The 24,789-nt window shown below is 43.2% G+C and overlaps 1 protein-coding gene across 2 annotated transcripts in view; it reads left to right on the top strand.

Annotated features, from left to right (window-relative positions):
• The window catches only part of DIP2B (disco interacting protein 2 homolog B), a 232,092-nt gene extending 211,212 nt beyond the window's left edge, over window positions 1–20,880 (top strand). For both annotated transcript variants that reach the window (XM_079938477.1, XM_079938476.1), the window contains 13 exons: window positions 393–516; window positions 2,117–2,238; window positions 3,443–3,554; window positions 5,871–5,980; window positions 6,471–6,601; window positions 8,242–8,410; window positions 9,224–9,394; window positions 10,381–10,442; window positions 11,322–11,379; window positions 12,143–12,217; window positions 13,977–14,154; window positions 16,034–16,157; window positions 17,773–20,880. In XM_079938477.1, coding sequence (XP_079794603.1) covers window positions 393–516; window positions 2,117–2,238; window positions 3,443–3,554; window positions 5,871–5,980; window positions 6,471–6,601; window positions 8,242–8,410; window positions 9,224–9,394; window positions 10,381–10,442; window positions 11,322–11,379; window positions 12,143–12,217; window positions 13,977–14,154; window positions 16,034–16,157; window positions 17,773–18,025 — 1,689 coding nt within the window. In that variant the 3' untranslated portion in view covers window positions 18,026–20,880. The remainder of the gene's footprint in view (window positions 1–392; window positions 517–2,116; window positions 2,239–3,442; window positions 3,555–5,870; window positions 5,981–6,470; window positions 6,602–8,241; window positions 8,411–9,223; window positions 9,395–10,380; window positions 10,443–11,321; window positions 11,380–12,142; window positions 12,218–13,976; window positions 14,155–16,033; window positions 16,158–17,772) is intronic.
• The last annotated feature ends 3,909 nt before the right edge of the window (window positions 20,881–24,789 follow it).

The raw sequence follows: 24,789 nt of genomic DNA, 5'->3' as shown, positions 1-24,789 counted from the left end.
TTACACAAGTGTACTTGACCACATAGCCAGCGCCCTGACCTCACTCATGCCCTCGTCCTGCTTTCATTTCTTTTATTTTCCCCTCTTCTCTTATTTCTTCATGTAAATACAAAATTGCTATGTATTTTTAAAGCTATCTTAAATAAGAGAGACTGTAAATACATACGTTTGATTTAAGTTAATGTTGTTAGTCCCTAAGTACCTTCAAACATTGAGAAAGAAAAGGAATACCACACACGTCTTTTGGTGCTTGGGGAATTTTCACTGAACTTGATAGCTTGCTGCAGATAATCTAGCAAGGCACAAGCCTTCCATATAATGTCAGATTGGCTCTGTTTGTTACCGTTTTCCTTACTGGGCGTCAACCTGCTTATCCTTTCTTCTATTAACAGGGAACTACGGTGTGCACGGCCAGCTGCCTTCAGCTTCATAAGCGAGCAGAGAGGATTGCAGCAGTTCTTGGTGACAAGGGACATCTCAATGCAGGAGACAACGTTGTATTACTCTATCCACCTGGTAAGTGCTGGATTGGTAGACTAGACAAGCTCCATTGCTAGACTACAGACTCTAAGAGGACAGGAGCTCAGGGCTGCTATACATGACCACGTGGGCTGTGCGCACAGGCTCATGCCACGGGAACAGGCCTCTCCTCTCAGGGTTGTGCAGTGTGAGGGCTCTGCCAGGACCGGGTCTGTTGTATTTACTCTTGTATTTCCTGTCTTGTATAATACTCTTGTATTTCCAGGTACTGTCTAGCTCAGTGCCTGGCACTATGGTAAATATTGAATGAGTGAATGACAACTTCTTGACTTTTGGAAACACTCAAAAGAGACCCTTATTTCTAGGAGTGCTCAGGAACAGGACTCTTTCACCCAGTTTTCAAAAGCATGTTGTGTGTGAACTCTGACTTCACATTCTCCACATCGTAATTCGTGCTTACTGTCCCTCGATTATTACTGCATTCATCTTCCACGCTCTAATTCAGCAACCTCTTTACATCAAGAGGGACTCAGGGACTTCCCTGGTGGTGCAGTGGATGGGAATCCGCCTGCCAGTGCAAGGGACACGGGTTCAATCCCTGGTCCGGGAAGATCCCACATGCCGTGGAGCAACTAAGCCCATGCACCACAGCTACTGAGCCCTAGTGCCACAACTACTGAAACCCGCATGCCTAGAACCCGTGCACCGCTACAAAGAGTAGCCCCCACTTGCCACAACTAGAGAAAGCCCACGCGCAGCAACGAAGACCCAGTGCAGCCAAAAATAAAATTAAAGAAAAGAGGGACTCAGAATTACTTGATGAGTTTGGTATAAATATTAAAAATTTTAGGTGAAATATTTCAGTTGTCCCTTTCTTTAGTCTTCGGCCACCTAACTCATAAATCCAGCCTTCTGTGGTCTTTTATCCCTTTTACCTCATTTTACTGTAATTCTCACTTTGCTTTTTTATTTACATTGATACTAAGATTTCTTAGAAGGTCATCTGCTAAAGGAATTCCTCCTTGTTCCTGGGAGATTGTCTTCCATCTACCAATTAATCATGGTAATGGACCACAGCACTTCCCAAGGAGGCCACCCTTCGAGTCCTGATATTGCAGAGGCTTCGTATCAAGTGATGCCTTGCCTCCCTAAAACCTGCACCCACTGGGGGAGTGACATCTTGGGGGTCCAATTGCTGTTCACATAGCGGCCTTCTAAAGAGTGAAAGAAAGCTCAAGTGTTCCTCATCTCTCCTTTTCCCATTCTTTTATCTTCCAAGTGGAGCAGCCCTAATTTTTGCAGTTATTTCTCCTAGGTAATATCAAGTAATGATGTCAAAATACCTTCGTCAGGTATCTTTCAAGAGCTTACTTCTGAGCTCCTTTCTCGTTATTTATTCTTGGCTTCTCTATATTTTTTTTTAAGTTGTTTTATATGCATCCTTCTTTACCTTCTGTTTCTTCTAAATTTAAAAAATTTCTTCCGATAATGTCTCTGTTAAATTACGGTCTAGTGAACCCATCTGGCACATGATTTAATAAACTGGTTTTGGAATAAATAAATAAATTGGTTTTGGAAGCTCTGGCTTTTGCTTTCTCGGTGACAAACCAGGCAGCTAAGTGGCTCTGTCTTGCAGGCATCGAGTTAATCGCTGCGTTCTACGGCTCCCTGTATGCCGGGTGCATACCTGTGACCGTCCGACCTCCTCATGCTCAGAACCTCACAGCCACATTGCCCACCGTCCGCATGATTGTTGATGTAAGTGCCGGGTATAACTTGCCTTGTCCTCATCTCATAAAACCCAGAGTCAGACAGCTAAGCATCCTTACTCATTTTCCAGTCTAATTGAGTCAGGAAGTCGAATCTGTCTCCTGCAAACTACCTCCTTTTCCTTTATCTGATCAAAGTGACCAGCATTTTCCAGTGAAGGAATGTGGGGAAAGCAGTTTTTGGTGAGATACAGGATTGTGTTTTTATCATGAACATTAAGGAAGTGAAGCTGTCATTAGTATTTCTCCATGAAACTTATTTTTTTCCCTCTTCTTAAAAAAGTCCTAATATTTTTTCTGCACAGTAACCAAGGTAATTTTAAATGCCAAACTGAATTCTCCCCATGTCAGGTCACTTTTTGGGGGGTTAGTCTTATAAATTCGCTTGGTATAGTATTAAAGTATACTATAGTAGGAAAGTAAGATAAATCTTATTCTAATCATATCCTAATGTACTTTAAAGCAAAGAGTTACAAAGTTCCAATTTATGTCACATTTGTTTCTCTAAGAACTGCTGCTCCATCCCCAACTGGAGCCTGCAGTATAAAAGGTGCATTTGCCACAGATGATTTTACTACAAAGTTCAGTTTGGCAAAATGCCCTGGTTATATTCTGCAAAGTAGGCCGGAGCAGCAGGGAGGGGAGTTTCCTTCCACTGACACAGTTTGCGGGGTGAGGGAAGTTGGTCCCCATGCGTTTCCACGTGCGGGTGTGTGGGAGAGCTCGTTCCTCTGAGTGCACAGAGTCCCTCAAGTCCAGGGTATGTTCTAGGTCCGGTGTGTTTCACCATATTCCCTGGACTGTTGCAAACACTACCTCCTTCAGAGATGATCCTCCAACACCTCTCATTCCCTGAGTACTACGAAGTCCATGTTTCTATTTTATTATGGTCTTCATGAAATCAAGAGATCTGGGGATCCATACTGAGGTTATAACCATGGAATATTTGAGAATCACTGTTGTAAACAGTAACTTGTGTTATGAACAAGTCCATCATTCTAATTCAGTGTTACGCATTTTTCAGGACAAATGTAAGGGGAACACTGACCTCCATTGTCCTGTGTGTATTCTTTGAAAAGCTGGTACTGCCCTGTCCCAGTATGATGTGCGAGTTGCTTTTAGCAGCAGCCAGAGCCTATGGTGCTACACGGGGCTAAGCCTCATGGTGCTTATTTTTGTCCATTTGTTTCTAGGTCAGCAAAGCAGCCTGCATTCTCACCACACAGACCCTAATGAGGTTACTGAGGTCCCGAGAGGCAGCAGCAGCTGTGGATGTGAAAACCTGGCCAACTATCATTGACACAGGTGAAAGGGAGATTTCTCCAGAGGCATTGAGGGGGCAAGAACATTCACTCCCCGAGATTTCCTAGGTTCTCATACCAAAGGTGTTTACACAGCTCTTCCGTTGCAGCCCATTCCACCTGCTAAGACAGAGGCAAAACTTAATATCCACTCAGCTTGAGTTACCAAAGGACTGGATACTGCAACATCCAGATCCAGAGAAGCAGATCACAGTGTGCCAGAACTCTGGCGACAAAACGTGACTTGCTGTTACTCTTGGCATCGTCAAACGGTGGTTAGGTGTTTATGCCAGATGTGACCGTAGACATGTTGGGCTACATAAAGTATGGGGAGGATCTGACCCTTCTCTTCCAGATGTGATAGAGTTGGAATAGCATTGCACTAGGAGTCAGAAGACCTGGTTCTGGTTCAAGCTTCAGTCCTTATGTTCTGTATAACCTTGTCTGAGATGACCCTTTCCTAAAACACTACCTACCCTGGCCCGACTCACATATTTATTGAGAATATCAAATGCAACATAATATGAAAATACTTTGAAAACCATAAAGTGTATGAATTTTAGATGGTGTTCATACGAAAGAAGGGGGTAAGACTTTGGGATAGCTGGAGATGGTGGTGGAGGGGAGAGTGTGGGTTTTGGAGTTGGGCAGACAGGTGTAAATCCTCATCCTCTGTTACTCGTAACTACTTCATGGGGTCATGAAGATTAAATGACATAATGTAAAGCACCAGCATACAATCACAGTAATAACAACATCTAACTTGTTATTGAGCCCTTACCATGTGGCAGTCATGTAACATGTGTTACCTAATTTCCTCCTTCTACAACCCTATTAGATAGGTGCCAGTTTTAGCCTCATTTTACAGATAAGAAGACTGAGGCACAGGGAGGTTACGTAAGTAGCAGAACTGAAATTCAAACCCAGTCAGTTTGGCTCCCCTCCCAGCCCCTTAATCATTATCTCCTCCCTACCAGTTTTCAGTAAGTATCACGTAGTGTCCACTTCAGGGACATTTATGTGGATTTAAATGCAGGGATGACATCTATTTATGGTTATTGTGTCCAGATGCTGAGCTATATTTTTTTACATATGTTACTTAAGGATATACACAAAGTCATTTGTAATATGTAACACAAGTGGATTGTGTTGGTGTTAAATGATGTAGATAGATCTGCTGTGGTTACTGGACTCAGTCATGTTTCAGGAAGACCTGGAATGTGGTCTGCGATACAGACAACAGAAAGGTTTCTTTAGGTATTTGAGTGGCCCTTCCCTACACAGAGGTGGGTTGAAGGTGATAGAGAAAGTCTTTGGTTTGACCAGAGATGAGTGCCCAATGATACAGAGATTGAAAAGTCAGAGTCAGAATTGTTTCTTGATCTGGAAAGCCAAAGGAGCCATTGAGGAGGCATGGCTGGGGCCAGAGACATCCTTGATATCTTTGGATATGACATACTTATAAAGCAAATTTGGAGGGAAGGGAGAGGTTATCATAAAAGAGCAAAGGAAAATAATTCCCAATTCTAGATTATCATTCTTAAAATCAGTCATGTTACCTTGGAGAAAAACTGTCCAACTTTTAAAGCAGTCCATGGTTACTGTGACGTGTACTAAACTGTAAATAATGAACTTTAACTTGAAACCAGCATAACAACAAGTAAAGCTTCTTGAGTTGTCTTAAAGTGCTTTATATGAATTAACTTCCTAACAGTTCTGGGAGGGCAGGTATTATTACCACTTTAGAGATAAGGAAACAGACACAAAGAGGTTAAATAACATCAAGATGACATCACTGAGAGATGGCAGAGCTGGGATTTGAACACTGGCAGTCTGCTTCTTTAGCCTGTGTTTTCAGCTCCTATGGTATATTACCCCTCTCTAATCGTCTAGTAAATACATCTGCCTGATGTAGTTTCCTTGCTTATATTGTCTATTGGTGCCCTCAACCCCAGCCCTCCTCTAGGAGTGACATATGTGAGCCGGTTGGTTAAATACGAGAAGCCTCAGCTTTAGCAAATCCCAGAAGCTAAGTGTGGCCATAGCAAAGCCACAGAAGACCGGTGGAAGAGCAATGATTTGCGAGTTCCAACGTGTCTGATTTTTTTTTAATGTTACTGAAGTGTAGTTGATTTACAATGTTGTGTTTAATCTCTGCTGTACAGCGCAGTGACTCAGTTATACATATATATGTATTCTTTTTCACATTCTTTTCCATTATGGTTTACCGGAGGATACTGAATATAGTTCCCTGTGCTATACAGTAGGATCTTGTTGTCAACATGTCTGATTGACATCGGGTTTTTTCTTTTCCTTGCAGATGATCTACCCAGGAAAAGGTTACCTCAGCTGTACAAACCACCCACTCCTGAGATGCTGGCGTACCTTGATTTTAGTGTCTCCACAACTGGCATGCTTACGGGAGTGAAGGTAGAGTAGTTGGGATATATTTACTCTCTCACTGGATGCTGGTAAAGTGCCAGGGCTGCAAAAAATAGAGATGACCACTGCCCCAGGGACTTCAGATGGAGAGCCCAGCTGGTCGTACCAGAGACCAGGAGGCAGAGGATCAAGGGCCACTGCTATATTTAAATAAAAGCATTGGCTCTTCCGGAATAAGTTATCCCAAGGAATTTGTGTTATGAAGTGTTCTGAACCTAGCATAGAAGCCAACAGATAACACGAGTTAGTTCAAGCCAGTACGAAGTCATAGATTCGTATTTCATAAAACTCAGTATTGAGAAGTTAACAGATAGACTTACCCTTCAGTTAGACTTCGATTAGGCTTTTTGAAGCAATGAAAAATATACATCATTTTGAGGAGCTGGAGGGAATGTAAGCTTCTCAAAACTCTCATTAGAGCTGCTTTTCTGCCTGTGGGATGCCAGTTCCATCCTGTTCCATGTTCCTTACCTTCCAGATGTCCCACTCTGCGGTCAATGCTCTCTGTAGAGCCATCAAGCTCCAGTGCGAGTTGTATTCCTCTCGGCAGATCGCCATCTGCCTTGACCCTTACTGTGGACTTGGCTTTGCACTCTGGTGTCTCTGCAGGTAGGCATGGAAAAGCAAAGAAACAGAATGCATGGGAATATCTTTGGGGCTGTGAGCATCTCATCCTTCCATTTGCTCCCTTAATTTGGTAGAGTTTCAATAAAATGCTGATGCTTTCCAGAATTTGTGCATCTAATGTATCTTCGACATTTATCTGGTTTGTTTGTATTCCCTCTATTAGTTTTATGCCTCAGACAAAAGGGCAGTGATCTTACTGCCTCTTCTGTGCTCCATCCTGTCATCCTCATTTTAGAAGCAGAGCCAAGTAGAAGGATGACACTTGGGTGAAATGTCATACTGTGTCAGCCAGAATGCACCCCCTAGGCTTGGCAGGAAGGAATGTAATGAGATGGGTGACAGCATGTGGCTGGAAAGTAGCACATTGGCCACATTGTTCCTTGTGGGATAGCAGATCCCAACTCCTTCTACTCTCCTCCCAGAGGACCTCATCTCAGCCTGCATTTTCACCTCCTTGATGGGCATCTTCATGAATGCTTCACAGATGCCTCAATTCAACATCTTCCTTCTGTGTCCCCATTCTTCTTAGGATGGGCTCATCCACCTAGGTTAGGGGCCCACACTAGGAACTTGGGCTTTATCTTCAACTCTATATCTTTATGTCATACTTCCAATTAAATGTCAGATCCTTTGGCTCCATTATTCTTAAACCTATCTCTACATAAGAATCACCTAGGGGTCTATGAAAAAAAAAATTAATGGGGCTTCCCTAGACATACTAACCTAGATCTCCAGAGGTGGAAACCACAATTCCAGTATTTTTTTTTTAATACAGGATTCCTGGGCTCCTAGTTATTCTGGTCTATATTCAAGGTTTAGGAAGTTGAGGATTCACGGCTGGAGATTGTACATACAATACAGGACTCTTTCCTTTTTACAATACAGGATTCCTTCCTTTTTATCCTGGGTGCACTGTCAGGGTTCAAGCTCTCATCCTCTCTCACCTGGATTATTGCAGCCTCTCCTAACTGTCTCTCAGCCTTCAGTGACTCGTGTCTCCAATACCCGCTCCGTGTAACTAGCTTTACCCCAACTTCAAGCTATAGTGACAGCCTGCTGGGTAAATTCTAAACTCCTTGATATAATAATAGATCAGTGATTTCACAGTTTGGCCCTGACCCTTCTGGCTTCAGTTCTCACAACTCCCCAGGCATTCTATGCTTTAGTATTTCACTCTGGAATCCTATTTCTGACAACCTCACACACACCATGTAATTTTATATTGCCGTGCCTTTGCATATGCTCTTCCCTCTGCCTGGAATGCCCTCACCAGCTTCCCCATTTTTCCAGCCACTGTCAAATTCCTACTCATTCTTCAAGCCCGAGCTCAACTGTCGCCGACTCAGTGAAACACCTGCCGCCCCTTGTGTTCCCAGTTTGAATGACTTGCTCGTCATTCTGTGATCCTGATGGCCTTTATTCACATCTCAGTTACCACCTTCCACAGTCTGCTTTATTCTGTAGTTATTGTATCTTGTGAGTTGCATAGGAACAAGGCTGATTCTTAGACCTTTATATCTAATATGACCCAACCCTGTCCTTCATGCTCAGTAAATATTTGCTGAATTGATGGTGTTCTAGGATGAATTGATAATGTCAGCTCTTGCCTTTTTTCATTGCAGTGTCTATTCAGGTCACCAGTCCATCTTAATTCCTCCTATGGAGTTGGAAAACAACCTTTTCCTCTGGCTCTCCACGGTCAACCAGTACAAAATAAGAGACACTTTCTGCTCCTATTCAGTAATGGAGCTCTGCACCAAGGGGCTTGGAAACCAAGTGGAGGTGCTGAAGGTAAGAAGCAGCTGTAACCAGGAGACAGTCCTGAGAGAAATGGGCCAGGCGTGATGATACCCCACCTTGGGCTGGCCAGACATATCTGCCTGCTTTTTTTCTAGGCAAACAGGTGTTTGTAAACCTCAGGAAGTTTATCTCTTTCAGTTTCTAATTTAATGCACTCTTTCAGAGTTTAATCTGATTCTTACATTGTGGAGAAGAAGGTAAAACTGGTGAGGAGGCTGAACAGAAATGACTTTATGTGAAGATGAACAGAAACTGTGACCTCCAAGAGGATTTTTCCCAATAGAATTTGCAGCCTGAGAATCTCAGAGATTGGCGACTGCCCCAGAGATAAGGTCGCTCATTCATGAGTGTATCCCACGATCATATGTCTAACTGGCATGTGAGAGTCAAAAAACACTGAATTTTCTTTAGTAGAGAAATGTGACCTTAAGAATGAAAAAAAGAGATAAGAGGTTAGATATCTATGTTGCTAAATTTGTTTTTCTCTCAGTCCCGTCTCTGCATTTGAAATAGAGAGAAATGTAAGGTACAGAAATAAAGAGGGATTAAAAATATATTGCTGAAAACCTAAGATTTTTAGGTGAAAGAGGAAAGAAATAGAGAATGAGCATATTGACCTGTGGGTAATGACTTTAGTGGAATTCCTTGGCATTTTCTGAAAAGGCATATGTTTTCTCTGGGTGTCTGAGGTGAGAAAACATAGTTTCTTGGCTTTTCCTGACCAAAGAGATAGAGCAGTGGCCCTGCTTGTTCAGCACTTCTGTGATTCTGCTGACCTCGGCTCCTGTGCGTGGTGTCTTACAGACCAGGGGAATCAACCTCTCCTGCATCCGGACGTGTGTGGTGGTGGCTGAGGAGCGGCCCCGCATTACTCTCCAGCAGTCCTTCTCCAAGCTTTTCAAGGACATCGGTCTGTCCCCTCGGGCTGTCAGCACCACTTTTGGATCAAGAGTCAATGTAGCGATATGTTTGCAGGTGACTATCATGAAATCTTGCTTGTGTGGGGGGCTCAGAGCACAGGCTGCCACTTAGTTGCTGTAGGCCTCTGGGCTTTTTCTTTGGACTTCACTGTACCTTATTTTGTCCATCTGTAGAATGAACATGGTAGCATCGTCCTTCACAGGGTCGTTCTGTAGAACCACTGAGTTTCTAGGTGCCAAGCACTTGGAGCTGTGCCCGGCAATTAAGCTCTAATGTAAACGTTTACTCTAAGTAGTGGTTTTATGGTCCAGGACGATGAGTCGAGAAGATTTCTGAGTCCTATTTGAATTTTATTTATATGTTACCCTTTGTTTTCTGTCTCCTCCATCTTTTACGCCTTTTTTTTTTTTTTGCAAAAGAAGTACAAATAAGCCTGCATTCTTTTCTGCAGCCAGATGGCAATTTTGCCATGTTATCTTGGTGGGTAAATAACAGAAAAGAGGCTGAAATAACAGAAAAGAACTGAGTCTGATTTTATGTAGCTTGGAAGCTCGTAAGGCAAATACAGACATGGACAAGAGTGAGAGTCACAGAAGGTGGCGTAAATGGGTGGATACTTTCAGGTCCTCTGTGTCTGTGTCGGATGACTTTGGAGCAGCATCATGACGCTTGAACTTTGGAGCCCGTTGTGGGCCCCTTGCTGCCAGCTGGGGCCAGTGCTGGTTTTGAGAGTCCCATGCATGCTGGTCTGTTTCATCCCTGCCTTGAGTCCAGGGGTGAGGACCCTCCTCGGCCTGGTAACCTTTCAGTGCTGCTTTGGCCCCCAGCCTACTCTACTCTCCTGGGGGAGGAAAGGAAAGAAAGATGAGAAGAAAGCGGGGCCAGGAGTCTCTTTCGTTATAGCCCTGCCTCATCGTTCAAAATAGAGTTTGGATTTTTCATGTATGTGACTAAATTATCTATTTCTTGATTTGAAAATGTAAAATATGGAAATACCATTCAGTTAATTTAAAATAAACAATACATTTATTTTTCTTTAGGGAACCTCAGGGCCTGATCCAACTACTGTGTATGTAGATCTGAAATCATTAAGACATGACAGGTACAGTAGATTGGTTATGCTTACTTTCTGTTAGCGTTCCTAAGCATGAAAAGTTCTGAGCCTCGAGAAAGTCAGCTCTCCCCACTCCTTCCTTCTGTTGGTGTCTTCCGGGGGGATGGGAGAAGGGAAGAAATTCATTTTCATTATTAATACCTAATAAGGTTTTCATTTATAAGAAGAAAGCTTTAATTCTCACAGTTGCTGCACTGTTCTTTAATATTAAAATGTAACACTGGTATTTTGTAACATTTGACATAAATTACACTAAAATGGATAGACTCTTTGCTCTGGAAGTTTAAAAATAACTGAGACAGACAGAATAAATGAGGCAGAGTAGGGTTTTTGAAACAACACTTTATCTGAGCCCCAGGAATAAAAGCCTTCCTCCTCAGCAGCTCACAGGTGAATCGTAGCTATACGCCAAGGGGAGCTCCTGGCGGAGGGCTCTGGGACCTTTTCCTGAGTCCCACTGACTTGGGCTGTGTTCACAGTGTGGCCCGTGGCAGTGACCCAGGCTGCACAGGCAGAGCGTCTCTGGTGCTGTGATTTTCAGCCTGGGGAGAGTTTGTCCTCCAAAGGACATTTGACAGTGTCTGGAGACATATGTATTGTCACAACAAGGGGATGCTACTGACATCTAGTGGGTAGAGGCCTGGGATGTTGCTAAACATCCTACAGTGCACAGGATAGTGTCTCACAAAGAATTATAACAAAATATCTGACTCAAAATGTCAGTAATGCTGAGTTTGAGAAACTCTGCTCTGATGTGAGGAGAGATAGATTAGAGGTTTGGGGAGGCAGTGTAAATAGCTGTGGTAGATGCGGTGCAGTCATTTTTTTTTTTAAGGCTCTTATGTTGTAAATATTGTTTTTCTGCAGGGTTCGTCTTGTGGAACGGGGTGCCCCCCAGAGTTTGCTCCTCTCAGAGTCTGGAAAGGTAATTTGTTCTGTTAACCGTTGGGAAGGTGGTCTGTGTGTAGAAGTAGTTAGTTTTTGTTTTCTGTGGGGTGTTTTTTTGTTTGTTTGTTTGTTTGGCTGTGTTGGGTTTTCGTTGCTGCACGCAGGCTTTTTCTAGTTGTGGCGAGCGGGGGCTACTCTTCATTCCATTGTGTGGGCTTCAGTAATTCTGGCATGGGCTCTAGAGTGCAGGCTCAGTAGTTGTGGTGCATGGGCTTAGTTGCCCTGAGGCATGGCACATGGGATCTTCCCGGACCAGAGCTCAAACCCGTGTCCCCTACATTGGCAGGTGGATTCTTAACCACTGCGCCACCAGGGAAGTTCCCCCGGTTTATTTTTTATTTATTTTTTATTTTTTTTTGCGGTACGCGGGCCTCTCACTGTTGTGGCCTCTCCCGTTGCGGAGCACAGGCTCCGGACGCCCAGGCCCGGCGGCCGTGGCTCACGGGCCCAGCCGCTCCACGGCATGTGGGATCCTCCCAGACCGGGGCACGAACCTGTGTCCCCTGCATCGGCAGGCGGACTCAACCGCTGAGCCACCAGGGAAGCCCCCCGGTTTATTTTTGAGGTTGAATCTTGTTATACCTCTGTCTCCACTGAGCACGATCCCGTGAGCACCGTCTCCACTCCTGCCTTTGTACACTCCCTCACCTCACTAAAGAGATGGGGGCGGGGAACTGCATTTCCTAGAGGTCATTAGATTTAATTGAACCCCGTCTTTGTGTTTTCTCTTTGATTCTTAGATTTTACCTGGAGTGAAAGTAGTTATTGTTAATCCAGAGACCAAAGGCCCTGTTGGAGACTCTCACCTGGGAGAGGTATGTATAATATTCCCCTTTACTCTGAAGAGTCAGCAGTGAGACTTTAGGGTTCATATTTTAGAAGTCAGGAAACTGTGGATATAGCTTTTCCCTCATGGTGAATTTTTGAAAGTTTTCATCTTTCTCTGTGAGGCTCAAAACTGACATGGACAGAGGGGAAATTGAGACCAAGATGGAGTGAAGATTTAGGCACCGAAACTAGAACTAGTCCCAGATTGGTCCACTGACATACCCTTAACTGAAAAGGAAAATGGGCAAATCCCACCTGTTCCCACCTATTAAGGAGTGGAACTAAAAGGAGCCACAAATTTTAAATTTTTAAAATTTATACAAATTTTATATTTTATTCCAAAATGTATCCATTTTTGTATTAGTATAAAAATATTTAAGACTTAATTTTTCTTCCCCCAAATCCCTGAGAGACACTGATATCTCATCTCATAGCTCACTGGGAGCAATGTTGTGGGTGCACGAGGCAGATGACCCGGGCTCTGCCAGTTACCAGCTTCTTGTGATTGGGCAAGTTACTTAACGTCTCTGTCCTCAGTTTCCTCAACCATAAGTAATAATGGCACCCACCTAGTAGGATTGTGTGACAGTTAAATGCATTAATACCTGTATCTGTCATATATTTGGAACAGTGCCTGTCACACAGTGAATACTAGTTTTGTTACCATCGTCGGCTATTGCTGTGTTTACATTGTAAATTCAAATAGCCTGTAGTATTTTCCCGCGGTCTTCGTAACTTAGTTTCAGAGCATAGAAATGATCCCTTGATGCATTTGTGAGACTCTGAAAGAGGCTGAGAAATGAGCCAGGGAGGGCTTCCCTGGTGGCTCAGTGGTTAAGAATCCGCCTGCCAATGTAGGGAACATGGGTTCAAGCCCTGGTCCGGGAAGATCCCACATGCCGCGGAGCAACTACGCCCATATGCCACAACTACTGAGCCTGTGCTCTAGAGCCCGTGAGCCACAACTGCTGAGCCCACGTGCCACAACTACTGAAGCACGTGCACCTAGAGCCCATGCTCCTCAACAAGAAAAGCCACAGCAATGAGAAGCCCGTGCACCGCAATGAAGAGTAGCACCTGCTCGCTGCAACTAGAGAAAGCCCGTGCGTGGCAACGAAGACCCAACGCAGCCAAGGATAAATAAATAAATAAATTTATTTTTTAAAACAAGAAAGAAAGAAAGAAAGAAAGAAATGAGCCAGGGAGGCAATGTAGCCTCAAGGTTAAGAGCACGGCCTCTGTGGCCACCCAGGCTTGGGTGTAGGTTTCCTTGTTTCTGCATCTTAGGCAAGTTACTTAACTCCTTTTTTTTTTCATCTGTAAAATGGGAATAACAGTAGTACAAACTGTATTGTCATGTCATATATGTCAGGATTGATGGAGGTAAGGCATATAATACTGTTCAGCACATGGTAAACACTTGATAACTGACAGCTGCCTTTATTGTTGCAGCTGTGTTGTTACTATAAAAATGAGGTTAAAAAACCAAAATAGGGACTTCCCTGGTGGTCCAGTGGGTAAGACTCCGTGCTCCCTATGCAGGGGGCCCAGGTTCGATCCCTCGTCAGGGATCCCACATGCTGTAACTAAGATCCCATCCCAACTAAGAGTCCGCATGCCGCCACTAAAAGATCCCACAACTAAGACCCAGTGCAGCCAAAATTAATTAAATTAAGCCAAAATCATCTGTCCCAGAGAACTGAATTGATTCTGGCGAAATGTGACCAGTGCTTTTTCTTGTTGTAGATTTGGGTGAACAGTCCCCATACAGCCAGTGGCTATTACACCATCTATGACAGTGAGACTCTTCAAGCTGACCATTTCAACACCCGCCTCAGCTTTGGGGATCCTGCTCAGACCCTGTGGGCTCGAACAGGATACCTGGGTTTTGTCCGCCGGACCGAGCTCACAGCAGCCACCGGAGGTATCTTCAGCAGTTCCTCACCCCCGTCCTGCTGCGCTTTGCAGCCCCTAGCACGGGCTGGCCTTCCGCAGCCTGCCTTTGGATGTGGAGTGTGTGTGTTGAATTATTCCCTTCTCCGACTCTTGAACCCATACACGAACTTGTATTCATTTGAAGTAAGACTTTGCCCTCAAAGAGGACCCAGGGAATAAGCACTGGGGCCCCGTGTCAGCATCCCTGACCTGTGGGTTGGCTCGGCCAGGCAGTCATAGAGATGTGCCTGGTGATGGGTAGATGCCTCTGGCAGGACTCGGCCCTCAGCAAGCTCCTGGGACAGGTATTCCACCTTTAGTCCCTTGCTCCTAAGCCTTGCGAGTGGGAGGCAGTGCAGAGGAGCCAGCCTGCCGAAGCCCTCTGTCCCTTCAGCGGCTCACGTTGGACACGAGCCTGCTTGGCAGGGCTCTCGTGTAAGCAGCCCCCAGCCATCCTCTGCCCACTGGGCAGCCACAGTGAAGCCGTGACTTCAACCTTCCTGACGGCATGAATGGCCATTTTAAAATACCCAGCACCAATTGCATCATCCACACCCAGAACTGACACAGATCACTCACTGGACTTGAGCAGCTGGAACTGAGCCAAGTCACTTCTCCTTCGCCCCTTGCATGTGTTCCCCACTGACCAGCTCCAGAGTGTCTCCATATTTCACAGGGAAGTAGAATAACATACTGGTGGTGAGGGAAGCATGCCTAGCCAGGTGCCTTGGTTTGGAAGCCTACCTCTGTCATTTGCTGTATGACCTTGAGCACTCACTCAACCTCTCAGTTTCCTACCTGGAAAATGGGAGTGATAACGTTTCCTGCCTTGTGGAAATGATGTGAGATTAAATGACATAATGCCTTCAGGTGCCTGGGACAGTGACTGGCACCCAGAAAACACTCGAGAGTCATTAGCTACTCTTTCCGTTGTTTTTGTTACTACAGTCTTCAGCTCTTGTATGATGGGACTCTGCTGGCCTTCCTCATCCTTCTCTCTCCAACAGCTCCTAGCAGTTTGTTTTGCTAAATTTTTCAGAAATCTTCCTTTTCCTGAAAATACAACATTCTGTAGACCTAGCCAAATCATCTCTCTTCTTCTTTTCAGTATCTATATAGACATAAACCATGTAGCCTTGTGTATGCAGCGTGTGCATAAAATCTTTAAAAAAAGATTTCTGCAACGTCCTGCTGGATTACAAGCCTATTAATAACCAGGACTAGAGTCTCTGTGGAGTCCTTGAAGATGTCTAGGAACAATGACATATGTTCACTTCTTTTCCATCTCAAATCCTCTCCCCTCCTCCCCTCCCCAGCCATCATCTGGCTAATTCCTATTTATCCTTAAAAGCTCAGCATGGCTTCAGCTTTTCCCTTTCTGAACCCTTGAGCTGAGCTCGGGGAGGGGGGGCCCTAGTGCACACTCGGGTCGCTGGGCTGACCTCATCCCACCTGATGTCCATCCATAGGACATCTGTTGTGTGTGTGTTTCCCCCACTAGACAGTAAGTATCTTCAGAGCAGGAATCATGTTATATCATCTTTGTCTCCGCAGCACTAGGCACAATTCCTGGCACGTGGTAATAATAATAATGACGATAGCTAATGTTTTCAGCACTTACAGTGTACCAGGCATCATATTAACTCCCTTAAGTGAATTGAATCCTCACAGCAGCCATTTATTATTACCCCTGTCTCACAGAGGGGAAGCAGGACTCAGAGATTTAAGTTAATTCTCCACGTTACGGAGCTGGTGAGTGGTGGCGCCAGGTGGCGTGGCAGGCAGTCTGGACCCTGTGCTCTTAACTCCAACGATGTAGTACACTCAGTGCGTCTGATGAACCACGTTCCTCTTTCTCTCCCCATCAGAGCGTCACGATGCCTTGTACGTGGTGGGAGCTCTGGACGAGACACTGGAACTGCGAGGCCTGCGGTACCACCCCATCGACATCGAGACCTCGGTGTCTCGGATCCACAGGAGCATGGCCGAATGGTAAATCCCCTGCACAGCATAGGTTCCCCCGCAGCTGCGGTACCAGTTAAAGTTGCTCTGTAGTCAGCCGTCTGTAGCAGACCACCTACGGCTGTGGAACTCCAGGGGAGCCAGAAAATAAACGGACTGATCCTTGTCTGGCAGTGTGCCGTCTGCTAAGACAGGCTCCGTGGACTCGTGGTGGGGCTGGGTCCTTTTTAGTGGTAGGCGCTTACCGTTGGAAGGGACCTAACTGATCATCCGCCTCTAGAAAGTTGGTAGAGGGTGGTGGGAAGAACCATGACTTTCAGGTCAAAAGACCCAGCTGGAAGGCCCAGCGCTGCCAGTGTTCCCAAGGAAAGAGGCTGCTTTCCTCATCTGAAAATGCCTCCTCTGCTCCTTCCTGATTATCAGGAGGATCCAGTGAGAATGTGCTTTGTAAGCTATCAAATGGTAAGCAGATGAAAAGGACTGTTATTATTATCTGGTCCAGGTTCCCTCTTAGTGCGGGAATTCCCCCTACATTACCCCTGACAAAGGATCATCCGACCTCAACGTTGACTAAAAATTTCTTAAAATTAGAACTCTGTAGTTTTTACCTATTTGCTTTCATCGTGGATTCTTAACAGTACAGAATCCATCCAGTTTCTTTTTATACATGTTTAAGTCAGTGTGTCCTTCTCAGGTTTTTTTTTTTTTTTTCATGCAAAGTAGCCACAGTTCTTTTAATGGTTTGTTCATGCTTTCCAGATGCTTCTTTGTCTTGCTTTTGTCAGAGTCTCTCCTCTGAACAGACCTGAACAATGCCCATGAGGTGTAAGAACAACGCAGAGAAGTTGGGCGCCATGGTTACCCCCTAATTTTAACCATTTGACTTTTGATGCTACCAGATATTGTGTACATTTTTCTTAAGGACTGAATCTGTTTTTCAAAGCAGTTCAACACTGCAAAACACAAGTCAGGTCATACCTTCTAACCCAGCAAACCCCACTGAATGTAAGGCAACTTTCTACCTTATAGCACAATAGGAGAGAGCGTGTATGGGGCACTGAGTTCAGATGAGGCCAGGCCAACTCCCTTCCCGTTTGGTATTATAATATAGATAATAATCTTAGTCAAAGCTCTCATGTTGCAAATATCAAGAATTCTCTTCAAAACAACTTAAGCAAAAGAGAGTTCATGGACAGAATACCTGGTTATCTCAGAGGTTCCTAGAAGTCTCTGACCAGCTCTGGATCTCAAGAAAGGTAGAAACAAGGAATGGGAAGGCCATCAGGAACCACCGTCTTCTCACTTTCTAGAGCCATGTGGGCATCCACTTCATTCTTTCTCTCCTCCCTGAAGAGCCATTCTCTGTACTTCTCTGCACACCTGCTACCCCAGAACGTTCAGTCCACGTGTCCTCAGTTCAGGTGACCAGCTAACAACTTTCATTCCCACTTCCAAACTCCCAAGAGATTTTAAATGGCTCAGCTAATCAGCTGTGATCATAGGGGCAAGGTCATGTATTAAAGACGTGGCTGAGAGCCTTCTGGTTGGATCCAAGCGAGAAGGCAGTTCTCAGGGAAAATGGGGATAAGTCTTGGGCAGACACTGTAAGAGATGACATGTTAACTGAATGTCATTGAAATTTCAGTGCCGTGTTCACGTGGACCAACTTGCTCGTGGTGGTTGTGGAACTGTGTGGCTCTGAACAGGAGGCCCTAGATCTGGTTCCTTTAGTGACAAACGTCGTCCTGGAGGAGCATTACCTCATCGTGGGCGTCATAGTTGTGGTGGACCCAGGCGTTATCCCCATCAACTCCAGAGGAGAGAAGCAGAGGATGCACCTCCGTGACAGCTTCCTCGCTGACCAGCTGGACCCCATCTATGTGGCGTATAACATGTAGCCATCCTTGTGGGGACTGCAGGGGCCATCCTGCAAAACCACAGAACCAAAGACCCGTGACTAGGAGGAAGCTTTCATATGGTGTGAAATAAGCTGAGATGGCTACATTATATCCTTCATCTCATCCTGTGGGATTCTGCAATCACGTGACACACAGGAAAGGGGAATTCTGTGGTAGCAAATGAAAAAAATATTAACAGTCTGTTGGTCATGAGCTTTGACGTAGTGTGAGCAGCACGTTACTAAAGCAATTACATCCATGTTGCATTTTTTTCATCTGTTGTATATAGTTGTATTTTTATCTAATGCTGTTTTAGAATTTTGTAAGGGAGTTTAATGAATTCATGTGATGGGGTAGTCTGAGTTACACAGTTCCCCGCTCTGTACTGTATTTTGCCATTTTACCATAGTTAGACCTTCTGCGGGTTTTGTTAACACAGAACTACTTGGCTTACTTTCAGTTGACCCATAGCAAATCAGATAACCCACTGAATATGAGAATTACTTTATATATAGAAAATTCTTGATGGTAAAACATTTTGACCAGTGTTTTAAACATGTAAATAAGAATACACATAATTCAGCTAAAAATTGAAGAATTGGCTTGTATAGTTGTAACAACTAAAGTAGAAACATTTCTACTTTGAGAGAATCTCAGTATTCTCTGGATGCAGTGTAATTGAATAGGTGACTAAAAAGTGCAAATTGTTTGCAGGTTTTGCTGCACATTGTACTGTGTCTCTGTTGGCTGGTGTATTTTATAAACTGAAGCTGCCTATGTTTGTTTTTTAAGCTTGCATTCCCAGAATCAGCTTAAGCTTTTAAGAATTCAGCCTGTTTCTACAAACTGAATAATCTCAGCTGAAAAATCAACATGTTAGGAAAAGCTAAGATTCATTAGATCCCACCCAGTTCTAAGGAACCGGAATAACTCACTCCGGCCCCCAGTGTTGAAACCGTCTTTCACGTTTAGAATGACTGCATAAGAATTTAGAATTTCCTCTTTTCCAGGCCCATTGTATACTGTGTCAGCAGTTATACATCTAGCTTTTCTTTTCTGAGGACTGAAGAGCATCCTCTGTTCTTCCAGTTCACGAGGGCGGGGATTTTAAGAACAAGAGCAATAGGCTGGGAAGGCAGTGGGATCGATAGTCACGCGAAGGCATAAGGCCTCGTAACTGCATGTCTCAGAACTGACCGATTTGGGTTGCCAAAGTAGCCAGGCTTATGCTGAAATAGGGGAAGTCTGATGTATGCAAGAAACTCTTTTGAAATAACTGTGGTGCCCAGGCCAAGCGGACAGAGCCTGGGACTGAGTTTGGCCTCTGGCTCGGTTTCCTTTCTTTGGTCTGATACTTCACATATTTGAATATAGTTGAATTTTATTATTTTTTTCTTACAGAAATATTTTTTAAAATTAAAAAAAAAAACTCAAAGTGAACAGAGTTAACTTGTTAAATCAGAATGGTTCTCTTTGACCCACTCTGGTCTATTGTGTAAATATTTATTTAGACTATTTTAATAATACACATTATTTACCCCACTGTAACATCATGTAAACTAAATATGTTTTTAAACAATTTTTTAGACTTGTAATTACCCTGAAAATAAGGTTTATAATGCAAAGACCAGACCCTTCGCCACGGCAGCACTCCTGGGGGGCTGCCCTTACACAGTCTCATGACTCAAAGCCACTTTATTGCCTCCCTTTTACATAACCCTCTTTTCCTCCCAACTCGTTCTCCGCAGAGGGAAGACCTCAAGACATTTTCCAGTTCCAGATCTCTTTTTCAACATTTTGGATGCCGTTAACTTACACATGATGGGAGAGGTTCTAGGATGTACAGGAAAAAAGCACTTGCATTGGGGTAAGAAATCCAGTGACTAGCAGAGAAAACAGCCTGCTTATTTGGAAAGTAATTTTCTTAAGACAGTTTTTAATGATTCACTAATCAAAGCAAGGGACCCTGAGGATCTTCTATCTCCGTAATCCACAAGTTCTAAGAAAAAGGTATAAGGCAGAGTCTCTCCTATGGGTTGCTTTCATAATTCTCATTACACAAGTTAGGGTGTCTGCTAGAAATATACTGTGAGCCACATCTGTCATTTTAAAATTTCTAGTAACCACATTTTAAAAAGTAAAAAGAAACAGGTGAAATTGATTTTAATATATTATTTAGCACAATATATGAAAAATACTTCAACATGGGATCAATATAAAAAATTATTGAGATATTTTACTTTCTTTTTTTCATATTATGTCTTTGAAATCCAGTGTGTATTAAGCACATCTCAATTCGGACTAGCCATATTTCAAGTTTTCAGTAGCCACACATGGCTGTTGGCTACCATACTGGACTGTGCAGATTATACTCATTCCTTCAAATAAAATATTCCGTTAATCTCATGGTATGGCCAACTCCCAGTTATTTAGGGGCTGATTATCTAGTTTTGAAGTTCCTCAGGCCTCTGATTTATTGTTATTTTTTTTGCTTTCTGCCTTGTGGCTGCTTTATTTATCTTTTGCCTATCCCCCAAAGCCAGAATAAGCTGGTGGAGGAAAGAAAACTAAGATGCTAAGATGTGTCTTTCGGGAACTTCACCAGTAACTCTGGTAAAGTATCCTCTGGAAGGGGAAGAGAGTCAGTCATTAGTTTAGAGGTGTTTGTGGGATCATCTACAGATCTGATGCCTAGTCTGTTGCAGACTTGGTAAGAAAACTTTCTCTTGGTGACACAACGCTCTTAGTCTTTCCACACTAAGTAGAACCTTTGTGGTAGAACTGACTCTTAAGAGAGGCCCCAAAGGCCATTATTAATAGAAACAGCCTGGCCAAAACTTGGGAACATATTGTGTCTGGGTTTTTATGCCTGTGGGGAGTGGGGGTGGGGGCGGGGGGACTAAAGAATAGCAAGCCCTCATTTCAGATAAGAGAAACCTATTCATCTGAAAGTTTTTGAAACTCTTTCTGCCTCTCAGCAGAAGTAACAAGGTAGATCAGGAAGGGGCTTCCTCAGAACAAATGCCATCTCCTGCATCAGTGAGACCTTGGGAATGACCAGCATGCTAATGGGCATCAGTGAATCCACACTCTTTATTTCCTTCCTGCCTCATAAAGGGCCCCTGCTTTCCCCGTACCAGGTCCTCCTGAAGTTGTGCTGCCTCAGGCTGTTTAGGGACCATTGCCTGTCTGTTGGTCATAGGAGTGTCTCCTTAACTTTAGTCCCTGGGCAATGCTTGCTTAATGCTTTTGTTGAATCAACAAAGGGCCCGAGGCCTTAGGCTTTTTTGTTAAGGTCTGTGCCCCAGGCATGGTGCTCAATATCTTGGCCAAATAAATTACTTTCCTTGAATATCCAGGAATCTTTAGACTGAAGCAATGAGGAGTTATCACCTCACCCTCAAACTACAACATGATCTATGCCTTAGAGTTGTTTTTGTTGTCTGCTTTCGTGTAAAAACAAGAGTATTTGGAGCAAGCTGCAGTACTCCAAATACAAAATAGGCCTTTTCTTTATCATTCATTCAACATTTCTGGTTTAGGTCTATGTAGATGGGCCATGTTATTTGTCCAGAGGAAGAGAGTGTAAAGATATAAGAATAATTTTTTAGTCCTAAATGCTGTTTTGTTTATTTTTTGTCAAGATATTTACCAGTGTCAGATTCAAACTATAGTACTGTGTAATTATGTATAAAGTTTTTTTTTATTTATTTGAAATTAGACTAGATATACATTTTTAAATTTAACATCTGGCTGGACAGTGTTCTATTAACTCATTGAATGTGTTTCCTTTGTCTTGTGTTAATAAATATTGATGCCTGATTATGTTTAATGCTTCACACATCGGGAGAATTGATAAATTGGAATTAATAAATTTTAAATTTAACTTCAGATGGTAAGACCCAAAGATACCTGGAGAGGTCTAAGGAAAATGAACACAGAGATCCGAAGTTATAGCAAATCAGTTCTATAAAAGGAGGCCAGATTGAGGAACAATAGAGAGTCATTTTGAAAACTAATAAGCCTTTTGTCCAGACCAATTATAACTTAGTTTTCCTCCTACCCCTGTAGCATTTGGTAGTTTTTAACTATTGATCATACATGTTGTTATTATTTTTTAAAATCTGTAATTGGACTGGGTTTCAGCTTTTCTAAGGTAATATCTCATTTGCTCTCCCATTTCCTGGTTTCAAGAAACTTGATGGGAGTTTTTATCAAATTGAGCATATTCTCAGACACTGAAACTGGTCCTTGAATTACAGTCCAAGCTATTCAGGCAGCTGAGAACTTTTCTTTAACTTAATACACATTTATTGAGTGCCTACCCACTAGGCACAAGTCACTGTGATAACAACTGAAGCTAGAGAGAGAGAAACTCAAGTCACTGCCCTCAAGAAGATACAGGAAAACAATACACTATATTAAGGGTTGCGAGTAGAGGTGGACTGTGGGAGCAGGTAGAATAGGCACCCAATCCAGTGATGAAGGAGGATAATGAGGAATTCGGGCTGGAGGAGGTAACATCTGAACTGAGTCTTGAAGGATGAGCTATAGCCAAATAAAGGCAGCAAGTGGGGAGGCAGAGTTGTATATTCTGGAAACTGCAATTTATTATTAGGATGTAGGGTTTAAAGGGAGAAAAGTAAAAGATAACTATCTGTGGAGGTCTGAGCCAAGGACAGATCACTAAGGGCCTTGATGTGTCAAGCTAAGAATTTTGGACTTTTATCCAGAAGGCCAAAGAGAGCCAATGAGGTGTTTATAGCAAGGAAATAACATGCTCAGATTTGCAACATAGAAGATTATTCTGGTAGTCATGTAGAAAATGGATTGGTGCAGGTAGGGAAAGAAAGGTAAAACCTGGGACAGGGAGATCAGTTGAGAGGCCTTTGCAGAAACTGCAGTGATAGAGCAAAGCACTTTAACCAACGCAGTGACAGGATGGAGACCAGAGACAATGCATGTAAACTTGGAAGAGAGTAAGATGTCAATCGATAAGGAAGGAGGAATCCAAAATAACTTGTAGATTTCTGACGTCGGGAGTTAGGTAGATGTGGAGTCATTTACCAAGATAGGGAAAAAGGAGGAATGGATTTGGGAAAGAAGCTGCTGTGTTCCATGTTGGTCACGTTCATTTGAGGTGCTGTGGAGGTCCAACAGGCTGCTAAATATTTAGGTCTCTGCCTCGAGAGCTCTGGCCCAGAAATACACATTTGGGAGACATTCTTTTAAAAGTGGTAGTTGAAGCCATGGAACGGATGATAGTGCCAAGAAAGATCACGTATAGTGAGAAAAGGCCCAATGATGGAGCCGTAGGGAACACGGGCATTCAAAGCCTGAGGGAGGAAGAAGAATCCACAAAAGGGAGAAGGAATGACTGGAGAGATAGCGTCAAAACCAAGAAGGAGCTTGGGCATAGAAATCGAAGGACGAGTTTTAAAGAGGAGGGAGTGCCCAGCAGTGCCGAAGGCTACAATGAAGCTGAGAAAACAGGGACTGACTAGCGTCTGTGGTATCTGGCAACCAGGCAGTCACTGGTAACCTTGGTCAGAGCAGAAGCAGTGGCAGCTATGGGGGCAGGAGGCAGAAGACTGGTTCCGGAGAGGTGTGATGGAAAGTGTGACCAAACAGAGGCTACTCTTTTTAGAAGCTGTATCTACACATTGAAAGGAAAGAGATGGGATAGTAGTTAAACGAGGGATGTAGAATTGAGGGAGACTTTTTAAGACAGAAGAAATAAAATATTCCTGAGTAGAGGGAAAGTTTCCAAATAAAGCAATGAGGGATAATGGACAAAACAAGGTCACTGAGAAAGTAAGAGGGGTGGGGATCCAGAGAACAGGTGGAACGATTAGCCTTTAAGGGGAGGAAGCACATTTTTTCAAATAAAACTGGGAAGAGGCAAGATCCTGATAGTAGGAAGTTAGTAGAGGCCTACTACTGATGACCTCCTTCACTTCTCTGAATCTCCATTCTCAGTCTACAGAGATGAATATTCATTTCTGAGATAATCTCTAAAATAAATATGATAGAGCTGACAAAAAATAACATGGAATCTGCAAATAATGGGAATTCCTAAAAAGCAGATGTAAGAGGGAAATTTACATGAAACTCATAGAAACAAAGACTAAAAATAAAATAGTTGTATTCAACTAAAAAAAGAAAAAAGGGCCCTCTACAAAAGTAGAAGGAAGGAAATAATGAAAGGCAGAAATTAATAAATACAAATAAAGGAAATGTAAAAGGTTCAACAAAACCAGAAGCTGATTTCTTAAAAATAACCTAATCTCTAGTAAAACTTGTGTATGCACATGCACACACACACACACACACAAAAAAAAAAACTAGTAGGAAACACAAAGGAGAATATAACTACAGCTACAGTATTTTTTTAATCTTGAGGGATTATTATAATATTGCAGTAAATTTGAATTTTAAATGAAACATAATTTTCTAGAAACTATGCGATTTGAAAATTTCACTCAAGAAGTAGAAAAATCTGATTTTTACCAAACCCACAAGGAACAGGTAATCCTTTTTTCATATATAAAATAAAAAGCCACCCAATTCATCGTACAAAGTTAGTATAACCTTGATACCAAAATCAGACTAAGGCAGTGTTTTAAAAGTCTAAATAATCTCACTTGTGAAAAGATGCAAAATTATAAAATCTAGCTGTTTTGGTTATCTGCTATGTAGTACACTGCCCCAACTTGGTGGCATAAAACAAAGTCATGCATATATACATTCTGTGCATCATGAAT

Source organism: Stenella coeruleoalba (assembly GCF_951394435.1).
Source record: "Stenella coeruleoalba genome assembly, chromosome: 11".
NCBI classification, from domain to species: Eukaryota; Metazoa; Chordata; class Mammalia; order Artiodactyla; family Delphinidae; genus Stenella; species Stenella coeruleoalba.
Note: the sequence above shows the minus strand (reverse complement) of the source record. Positions and strands in the feature narration are given on the sequence as shown.